The sequence below is a fragment of the Vombatus ursinus genome, unplaced genomic scaffold (genome assembly GCF_900497805.2).
Source record: "Vombatus ursinus unplaced genomic scaffold, bare-nosed wombat genome assembly UNPS02014810.1, whole genome shotgun sequence".
In the NCBI taxonomy this organism is placed as follows: Eukaryota; Metazoa; Chordata; class Mammalia; order Diprotodontia; family Vombatidae; genus Vombatus; species Vombatus ursinus.
In genome coordinates this window covers 16,091,517-16,102,710 of record NW_020954588.1, presented here as the reverse complement: position 1 = coordinate 16,102,710, position 11,194 = coordinate 16,091,517, and the positions used below count along the sequence as shown (strand labels likewise).

Sequence of the window (11,194 nt, the reverse complement as noted above, 5' to 3'; positions counted from 1 at the left end):
AGGTAGGCATGGAGAGAGGGAGGGAAGAAGAAAGGGAGGAAGACAGGCAGAAAGGAAGGAAGGGAGGAAAGAGGGAAGGAAGTAAGAGGGAAGGAAGTAAGAGGGAAGGAAGGAGGGAAGGAAGAAGGGAAGGAAGGAAGGAAGGAAGGAAGGGAGGGAGGGAGGGAGGGAGGGAGAACTCTTATTAAGCTTACTCTGTGCCTCTTACGTATACCGCCTGTGTGATCCTGGGCTAGCCTAGGCAATTCTTCATGGCTATAAGTTGAAGAAAAGTGTTGACCTGCATTTGCAAAAGATGTTTCTTCCCGAGAGATCTCCCTATACCAATGGAATCATAGCTTCAGTCCCAATCTTTCTGTTCCAAACCCTGCACTACACACTGGGGATCTAAATATGAAAGCAAGGATGGCCCTGCCCTTGGAGAACTAAATTTTGAATAAAGAGCATCCACAGCCAGGGAAAAGGGAGGGAGTGAAGGCAGCCTGGGGTGTTCCTAACATGCGGAGTGGGGAGGGACCCTCACCAGTGATGGTTGGGGGTAAAAGGGGAGGGGAGGAGGAGAACAAGTCACGTTGCTATGGGCAGCAAGCCTATTGATAAGCCTAGCCAGAAGATGGACAGAGTAGGGAGCGATTGAAAAGGATTAATTTGCCAGCTCAAATTTCTTAGAGTTCATGGCCTGGACCTCAACTTTTTGTCTGTGTTATAGCTACAATAATAACAATACTAATTATAACAATAGTTGACAATTGTTTAGCGCTTTAAGGTTGACAAAGTACTTTACATATATTATCTCATCTGATCTTTGCAGCAATCCTCTTTAATCGATTCCATCACCATTTTACAGATAAAAAAACTGAGGCTGAGAAAGATAAAGTGAATTATCCAGAGTCACACAGCTAATAAGCATCTGAAGCATGATTTGAACTCCAGTTCTCCTGATCCTGATTCAGTCTATATACCTACCTGTATGACTAATGTTCTTTAATTAATAGTAATACTAAAAAGTAAAAGCAAAATCCAATACACAATTCCCATATATTCCCATGAGATTTTCTGAAAGATATGAATTATAACCTGATAGATCCTGGATGGCCAGTGAGTACGGGGAGTATAAAAGCTGCCAGTAGCCTTTTCAGATACTTGCAGATACCAGGCCCATTCCTCTGGTTCTGTAGAGTTTCTTCTGATGCTCAACCAGCCTTTTTCCACATTGATATAAACAGTAGTATCCATGAGAGGTTGTCAGTGTTAGTCTTCATGATTTGAGGCTGGCTTGTTCCTATTTATATAGTGAAATAATTCTGCTTTTATTTTTCATATCAGTTAAACTTCACTTCTTCATGGTTAAATCTTCTATAAGATTTCAATTAGGGCAGAGAGCCAAACCTCTCCTTGAATTTTAGGGACTTACTAACTGGAGGCTCTGAGCTATTTCTATCATGTTAATATCTTTTCTTTTGATATAAATTCCACAGAAATAGCAATGGAAGGAACCATTTGGACCTGAGGTTAAAAAGTAAGCTAACTATTTTAACAGTCTATGGCTAATTAAACCCCTAGCTTCCAAATTGAGAAAGACAGAGGGGAGAATGGTTGAAGACAATTGATACCTGTTCTATCAGTTCTATCCCTTCCAAAAGTAAGGATGGAGCAGAAAAGATAGTGTACTTCCCATAACACCACCCACCAGTGTTAATGCAGTGTAGTGAATAGAGAGTTGGCCTCAATATCAACAAGGTCTAAGTTCAATTCCTGCCTATAACACTTAGTGGCTATATGAGCCTCGGTAAATGATTAAACCTGTCAGATCCCCAGATAACTCTCTGAGAGTATGAATTGCAGAGCAGGTGATGACCTGCCTGGATAGAGGGAGTTTTCTCAAGTATTTCCTATACCAGTAGGGATAGAAGAAGAAGAGGAAGAAGAGGAAGAAGAAGAAGAAGAAGAAGAAGAAGAAGAGGAAGAAGAATGAGGATGAAGAGGATGAGGACGAGGGGGGCAAGGAAGAGGAGGAGCAGAAGGAGAAGGGGGAAAAGAAGAAGAATATAATAGAAAACTATTGTGCCATAAGAATCAACAAATATGAGGAATTAAGACAATGAGATTTCCATGAACTGACACAAAGCGAAGGAAGCAAAGGCAAGAAAATGGCATGTGCAATGATTAAAACTACATAAATTTTCCTTTCAGTGCAGTTTTCAAATTTTGACATAATTATAATATTCAATCTCAGTCCTGGAGAATGAAACATAGACTTTCTCCCTTTTGGTAGAGACAGGGGAGATCACAGATACAGAATATTGCATGCACTGTCATATAAAGTCACTGTGAGGGCTATTCTTTGCTATTCTTTGTTACAAGAAAGGTTTTAATAGTGGGGGAGGAGAGCGATAGATTGGGAAATAGCTCTGGTGTGAAAAACAAAATGTTGTGATCAAACTTTTAAAAACAAATAAAATGCTACCTTAAAAAGCATCAGACCTGAAATGAGTCCTATTTTGCCTCCTTAAAATGTGTTTTCCCCAAATACAAAGACATTGTATACTACTAATCTAATCCCTTCTCTACACACACACACACACACACACACACACACACACACGCACAGAGAGAAGTGGAGGAGAGGCATACATATTAATGAGAGGCATCATACTGTACTGAATTCAAATCCCACTTAATACACTAGCTGCCTAACCTTGACAAATCACTTAAATTGAGTATCTCAGTTTCAGCATCTGTAAAACGAGGGTCACCTCACTGGTTTCCAAGAACCCCTTTAACTCTAAATCTATAAGTGATTTTTCTCTTTGCATTCCCAGTACCTGGAATATAGGAGGTGCTTTAAAAGATCATTACTCAAGATTAACACCATTGGAGACATATTCATTCAGTGGTTGAGTCCTTATTTTAAGAGATGACTCTTTTTGTGTATCACCTGGCATAGCAACCAAGTAAGATCAGGTGTTTAATAAGTGCTTCCTCATAATGATGAAAAGAAGTAAAATCTATATTTAATGTAGCGAAACCAAAGCAACTTCAAAAGTAAGAAAGTACATTTTTAGATTCTTGCTTTCCCCACCCCAGGTTGGAAGCATGCTGAAGACTCCAAAATTCCCCATCTGGCTGTGTAGCATCAATGGAACATATAGCATCCTTTTTAGTGACAACAAGCTGCTATTATCTGACTGGAAGATGGAGCATCTCTTTGGTCTTTATTTTTATACTGGTGATCTCTCCCAGAAAAAGGCAGCCTATCTTACAGTAGGTAAGTGCAGGCAACTCCCAGTGATAGATGTTCTCAGGTGTTCCAGTAGGAGTTTCTCTTTAACATGGAGTCTCAACAAAAGAATTTTTAAGGTGGAATGCTAAAAAAAAAAAGAAAGAAAGAAACCCACAAATTCAACCTTTGGTCCCCAAACAAAAGTACTATGGTGTAGTAATCCTAAATTTGGTTTGCATAAAACCCAGGGGTTTTTGGAACATTGTAAAAAAAAACATGGACCTTTGGGGGAGATTACAAGTGAAAAATGGATGGTCAGGGTTTCCCTGATGCCTAGAATAAGCTGGTTTTTTATACCTAGAAAAAGGGGCAATAAAGAGACACACACTTCTAACCTCATAATTAGCCAATTCTGCCTCCACATTTTATTCTGAATGGTCAGCCTAAGGCAGAAACAGCCTAAGTGGTAGAACATATCAGCTATTGACAAAGGTCATCTCTCCTATCGATTGGTATGGTGGTAACAGTAATAAAAATATGCAATGCCCCTTTGGGTTACCTCTTAGGCTGGGTCTTCCAGACTACTCTAAGTCACAAATACTTCAAGGTTCAAGTTACTCCGTGGATCTGTATTCTCAAAATTATATCTCACAAGCACCCACCAACATGTTCCCTTTTCAATAGTCAGCAAGAGGATGCAATTAACTCAAAGTAAATACATTTACTGAAATGGCATGGTAGAAAATACAAATATTTCCTTTATAATCCTACCACAGATATAGACAGTAAAAAAAATCAATAAACAAGCATTTATTAAGCACTTTCTACATAGTGTCTGCACTATGCTAAGTACTGAGAATAAAAAGAAAAGCTTAAAAACAATCTGCCCTCCCAGAACTTATTCCTTAATGGGGGAGATAACACATATATGTGAGTGTGTTTAATATATAAAATGAATACAAGGTGATTTGGGGGAAGTGGGAAGACAGCAGTTGAGGGTACAGTTATCTGTAGAGAAATGATAATTGAACTCATGGGAGCTAATGAGATCATCAAGTGAGAAAGTATGGAGAGATAGGAAGAAAGAAACTTGGACAGGGGCAGGGGGAAACCCTCAGGCTCTTGGAAGAGTGGACACACATAAAGGGAAGGACTAGAGAGGGCTCATAACTACATGTCTCCTAGAGACAATGCCAGATGCTCTGAATTCTTCCACCAGGGTATTGTGCTCTCCTACTTAAGTCTTTTGGAAAAAAAGGCAGAAGTAGAAGATTCATAGAAGCTTCCCCTGTTTTGCTTTATTTGAGTATCATCTAGAAAGCCTACCATTTTCTGAGCAGGAGATTCTTAATTGCAGGTGTCAAGCTCTTAAAAAAAAAAGAAGGAGCAAGTCAGCGAACTGTTGTCTTAGGCTTAGCTTTTCTTCCCTCAACCCTATTTTCTGGTGGAAGTTGCTAGATACTCCTCAATCAGAGACTTTACTCTAGGTTACAGGGATTATTCAGCATGCTTCCTATATTTGTATCTCTGCCAGTCAATAGCTCAAGCAATGGGTCACTTTCCCAGTGATCATCAAACACCTCTGGCATTAAGGGTTCCCTGAGTTTTTGCTTCTAAGTTTCTTCCATCAGCTGTATGACCCTTGGTCACTTAATCTCTCCTGGCTTCAGTTTCCTCATCTGTAAAATAGAGATAATCACAGCAACTACCTCACAAGGTTTTCTTAGGGATTAAATAAGAAAGTACTCTGAAAACCTAAAAGAGTTGTATGAGCTATTAACATTATTAACAAATGTTTATATACTATTAATCATATAACAACTCATACAAAATTATTATATGACAATCAATCAAAATTATTATTGTTCCCTCCTGGAGTTTTCTCCTAATGCTCTTCCCTTTGACCTGGCATAGCTGTCCTTGGAGCTCAACCTGCTGGTCAATCTTCTCTGTCTCATAGTATAGCTATGGAATGGGTTCCCTACTAGTCTCAATGTAGTAAGAGTTTAGCTGAGGATGGTGTAATTAACTATGATTAATTCCTGATTCTTTCTCCTTCAGACACTCATTCTCACCACTGGGAAGAAGTCCAACAGAATGAGAATTGTGTCCCGGAACGACCAGTGGAGATGGTGATAAGGACAAAATGGAAAGGGGCGTCTGTCAACTGGAATGGAACTCTTCCATTTTTCTGAAGAGAAAGACTTGTTTTCTTTGAAGTATTTGCCACTGGAGACCCTTTCTTCCTAATATCCTTTCCTCCCTTAGCTTCCATGGCATCAAACTCTCATAGTTCTAATCCTATACCTCTGACTATGTGTCCTCTCTGTTCTTTGCTGGCTCTTTATCTCCCTTATGGCCCTTAAACCCTCAAGGCTCTGTCCTAGGTACTCCCTCCTTTTCTTTCTACATCCTCTCCTTTGGGAAGTTCATTTACTCCCATGGTTTAAATTATTGTCTATGAAGATGACTACCAAATGTATATCTGTACTCCCTTCTCTCCCCAGAACTTCAGCCCTATAATTTCAACTTTATATTGGCTTTCTCCACTAGAGAATCCAGTGGCACCTCAAACTCAACATGTCTGACATTGAACACAATATGTTCCCCTCCTCCAACTTTTTGATCTTTGATAATGGTGGCCCTATCCAAGCTTCACCTTCAGATTCTTCCTCTCCCTTGCCTCAGAAATCCAAGTCATTTGCCAAGTATTATCAACTTTAAATCCACAGTATCTCTCATATAGGTTTTGAGAAGGGGGTGAGAGGGGAAATTGCAAAGTTCCTTTAATGACTTCAAGCTTCCCATGAAAGAAAAAGTCCATCTTTTTAATACCAACATTCTGTTAACATTGCTGTGTTGCAGCAGTACCTGTAATACAGCAATCTCTGAAGAATTCGATGTAAATATCACACAGAGGGCAATGGAGATGTATGAGAAGGCCTCCACTCACAGCCAATGAGAACCTCATCATGGGATAGTAGATAAAGCATTGAATTAGGCAGACCTGGATTAAATCCTGCCTTAAATTCTTGTTAGCTGTGTGACCCCAGGCAAATCACCAAAAGGTCTCTGGACCTCAATTTCCTTATTTGTAAAATGTGGGGGTTAAACACAAAGACCCCTAAGGTTCTCTCCAATGCTAAATATATGATGTAAGAAATGGAATAAAAAATGACATCAAAGAATTCTCTGATGGGAAAAGAAGATGGATATGTCTCATGGCCTTTGTGGGAGATGGCAGGTAGACAGCAGTCAGAGCACTCCACCAGTAATAATGATAGCTAGCATCATGTAGCACTTTAAGGTTTGTAAAGCATATTATGCACAACCTTGTGAGGTAGGTGCTATTATACCCATTTTACAGTTGGAGAAACTGAGGCAGACAGAGGTCAAGTGACTTGGCCAAGATCACATAGCCAGTAAATGCCAAAGGCAGGATGTGAATTCATGTCTTTCTGCCTCCAGGCGCAGTGCTCTACCCACTGCCCCACCTGGCCACTCTGTGTATTTGTCATCTGAAGCAAAAAGAACCTCAGAGGCCCAACCCCTTTATTTTTGAGGTAGGGAAGGAGAGTACCTACAATGTGCCTACAATGTATCAGGCACTGTGCTAAGCACTCTTTATAAATGTTGTCTCATTTGATTCTCACAACAAACCTGGGAGGTAGGTGCTATTACTATCCCATTTTATAGTTGAGGAAATTGAGGCAGACAGAGATTAAGTGACTCACCCAGGGTCACACAGCTAGTAAGTATCTCAGGCCATTTTTTGAACTTCCTGACTCCAGGCCCAATACCCTATCAACTGGGCCACTAGTTGCTTCTGAGGAGGAATAGGAAATTGGGGTACAACTTGACCTGTTGAACTGAACTGAATTGACAGGGAGGATTTGACTGAGAGCTGGAATGGTCTTTTAGACCCCATCAAATCCAGCTCCCTCATTTTACCATTGAGGAAAATAAAGCACAAAGAGGTTTCAGTGACTTGCCTAGGGTCACACAGCTAGTAAGTGTCTGAGGCAGGGTTTGACACAAAGTCTTTCTGACCTTCAGTCTGGTACCCTGTTCCTTTCTCCATGATTCCTCTCCCAAGTCCCAAGAACTTTGACACAATGAGAGAAAAACCACATAATTTCCAGGCTACTCTTCCACAATTTCCACCCACTTATAATGTATTTCTCATTTTCTTTTTAATTAGCCTACTTATAGTTGCTTAATGATTCACCACCCTGTGTTGGAATGGAAATATAAGTGCCCACCTGGGTTTCCTGAAGTGGGCAGAAAAAATTAACCATTGACCATGAAAATTAAAAAAATCTTAAAGGCGTATGTTGCAAAACCAATGCCAAACTGTCAGTGGTGAGAATATTATACCTTTGGCTCTAACTTCTTTATTTTTTTCTTTTTTTTCTAATTTCTGAAAAGTACAAGTTGTTTTCCCAGATACATCTCATAGGAAAAGTAGGGGAACAAATCTATCTCTTTTAAGTGTGTCTTCAGGAAAAATTAAGTCCTTTAATAAAAACGTAACCAGGACTGCACAGCTGCTACTTTGAAGTCAGCTATACCAGCTCATCTGTTTGATCCAAAATGTAGATTAAAATTCCCTCATGGCCTCGTATTTTGCAATTCATATTCCTTGATAAAATGCTACCCTTGAATTATAGATCTACAGCAACAAATTTTTGTGGAAGAATGAAGTCAAATGTAAGGTTAGACCAGTTTTCTAGTTAGGGCATAAACGCACTGTGTTTAAGCCAGAAGGGACTTCAGAGTTCAACCCATACCTGGATAGCAGGGGTTACTCTAATCCAATCCGTACACTCTGGTCAGCTTCCAGTCTTTATTTCTGGTTCATAAGGTTATTAGATTCCTATCTCTAAGAGTCTGCCTTTTCATTTTGTAAATGAGGGAAAATGAGGCTCAAACAGTTGAACTAACGACTATGATCCTGCAGCTAGTAGGACTCAAAGTTAGGTCCAATGATGCCAGATCAGGTATTCTTTTAATTCGACTATATTGCATCCAGTGTTCTGCACCTTAGGGCCAAGCAAAACACTTGAAGACATGTACCCCTCCCCTCTCCTCTTTTCTCCTCTCCTCTTGTCTCCTCTCTCCTAAACATGCCAGTCCCTTCAATCAATCTTCTTATTGATATGTTCTCAAGGCCCTTTAACATCCTGGTAACCCTCCTCTAGATGCACTCAAGCTTGCCAATGTCCTCCCTCAAATAGGGTGCCTGGAACAGAATACAATCTCCAGATGGCCTCCCTCATTTTCAACACCCTACTTTTAATGTAGCCCAAGATCACACTGGCTTTTCTGACTGTTGATTCGTATGAAGCTAGCAGCCTACTCAAACCCTGAGATTTCTTCTGTATCAATTACTGCTTTGCCAGACCTCTCCTCTCCAGCACTTTGTGAAGCTGATATTTGGAGCCTAAGTACAAACTTGTAAAGAAAGCTCCCACTTGTAATAGAGCTCATGGACAATAATAATGACAATATTAGTCCTGGCCATAATAATAAAAATAATAAATCATCACTTATAGGATCTGATGCATAACTGGGCTTGTTTCCAGGAAGCATTCCAATCCCGGGGCAAAGCTAAAAGCAGCATCCAGCCTTAGCAATGGCACAGCCGAACGGCCTTGGTGTGCGGTCAACAGGCAATGTAACAGCGACATGGGTTAAAATAGCAGGAAGCCTCAGAATCTCTGATTCCAGATTTTCCAGCCCGCACCTAGCTTGCACCTTTCTGTGGTTCACGCTTCCTTTATGAGTCCTTCTAAATGTGATGATGACACACTTTTCTCTCTTCCATGGCCTTTCCCCACCCTACACTTCAGTTTCTATTGACGAGAAACGGTTTGCTATCTCTTTAAAGGCAAGATTTCTTCCCAGTCCTCACCTCCAGGACAGCATCATTAGTTATTCCAGTCAGAATTTGGTGGCTGTGGGCTTTTCTTTTATATTAATTGGAACAAGTGTATAAGCAGTAAAAAAAAAAAAAAAGGTAACAGGGGGATAGTTCACTTGGAATGCAGGCTGCCTGTTTTATTGGCTATAGGAAAATAATGGGTATATCTCTCTTGACACCACCCCCCTCTCCTGGAGGGGAAAACAAAATGGTCAATAGTTGGATAATTAACATGAAGTCCTTTGCCTTCAGGAATGGAGGAGTGAGAACAAAGGGTGCTGGGTGCCTGGCATGTATGTGGCCCTGGCTCACCATCCTGCCTGGTGTGGCTCGGTGGCCTATCTCATCTCACCAGCCCACCCCATCAGGCATCAGCAGTCTCTCACCACCTGCAACACCCAAGATTCAATGAGAGAGGGGAGAGAGGGTGCTCAGGATCAAGGACGTCACCCTAACTCCCCGGTCTTCTCTTCTCCTCCACATAGCTCAGTCAAGATGGATTCTTCATTCTTCCTAGCTTCCTCTCCCAATATCAAGTTCAAACATCAGAGTCCTTTGTGAACTCCAGATAAAAGTCTGCTCAGTTGGCATGGTTACTTCCAGTATCACATGTTCCTGGGACAATGCTAACTAAATTGGCAGGCTGAGGGGGGTTACAGACTCCATCTAACCCTACTAAATTTCATCTTATTAAATGTGCTCCATCATTCTAGGCTGCTGAGATATTTTTGGATCCTGTCATTCACCTTGTTTTCAAAGAATTAATTCAGTACTTTGCATTTTTCTGACTTAGCCATTACATTTTTTTATTACTTGTATGCACAAGGGAAGAACTGGACTGTGGACACATTAGCAAGCCTCACCAACCATGACCTCCAACCATGTGAAGTGTGGCTGACCAGTTTATGGTCTTACCAGTTTGTTGAGAAGACAAAGAATAAAGTTGGGATGGTACAGAACTGAAAGACAAATGGAAGTTGTTCAGTGCTGGTGGAGGTCAAATACAAAGTTAGAAGATTGGCAAAGGTGTTGTTAGTGGGGTAGAATGAGTGACTGAGTGGTGACTGGAACTTTCTAGAAATATGCACTGAAAACTTAGCACCATTGTCCTGCCAAGAGATAGCCTTCTTTGCCACGGGAACACATTCCCCATAATTTCTTCAGGTTATCAATGACAAGTCTACCCACAGCCTTTGTAATGATATCAACCTCTCTAGAGTCCCAACATTGTAAGACAAAACCAGAGTCCTCATTCCATACTCTTACCTATTCTATCAGCTTTAAACAACACACTAGAGCCCCTAAAGAATTGGCAAAAATGATTGCTAAGCTATTGTCACTTCTCTCTGAAAGACTATGGAGAAGATTAAGTCCAGAGAAGAGAAAATGTTCTAATTTTCAAAACAGGCGAGGAAATAGAGTCTGCAAACTGAAGAACATTGAATTTGACACTGATTCCTGGCAAAATGCTAAATGAATTAAATGAAGCATTACTAAATGAATGGTTAGTGAAGATCTAGAAAGAAGAATTGGTCGCAAAAAAGCTGACCAGTATATTCTTTTAGTGATAAATAGTTTTCTTAATTCAGGGAGCTGCCAAGCTCCTCACATCCACAAATAGCAAGGTACTCTGATTTGTTCGATCCACTCAATACCTCTCCTTATAGTAAAGTACAGCTCAGAACAAAATAGAGGAAAAGCCCATTTTCCCTTCTCTGCCTCTTTCTGTCTCTCTGTCTCTCTGTCTCTCTCTGTCTCTCTGTCTCTGTCTCTCTCTGTCTCTGTCTCTGTCTCTCTGTCTCTCTCTGTCTCTGTCTCTGTCTCTCTTTCTCTCTCTCTGTCTCTCTGTCTCTGTCTCTCTGTCTCTGTCTCTGTCTCTCTCTCTCTCTCTCTGTCTCTCTGTCTCTCTGTCTCTCTGTCTCTCTGTCTCTCTGTCTCTCTCTCTCTCTCTCTCTCTCTCTCTCTCTCTGTCTCTCTGTAAAAGGAAACACACACACTCCTGGGAGCTTTTCCCTTTCTTTGCCTTGATAACTCTAACAATAGTTAAT

At 40.7% G+C, this 11,194-nt stretch overlaps 1 protein-coding gene across 1 annotated transcript in view; it reads left to right on the top strand.

Annotated features, from left to right (window-relative positions):
* MINDY4B (MINDY family member 4B) overlaps positions 1–5,418 on the top strand; it is a 46,746-nt gene extending 41,328 nt beyond the window's left edge. Inside the window, exons 11-12 of the mRNA XM_027876068.1 lie at positions 3,088–3,268; positions 5,285–5,418. Of these exons, the coding sequence (XP_027731869.1) occupies positions 3,088–3,268; positions 5,285–5,418 (315 nt within the window). The remainder of the gene's footprint in view (positions 1–3,087; positions 3,269–5,284) is intronic.
* Positions 5,419–11,194: the final 5,776 nt, after the last annotated feature.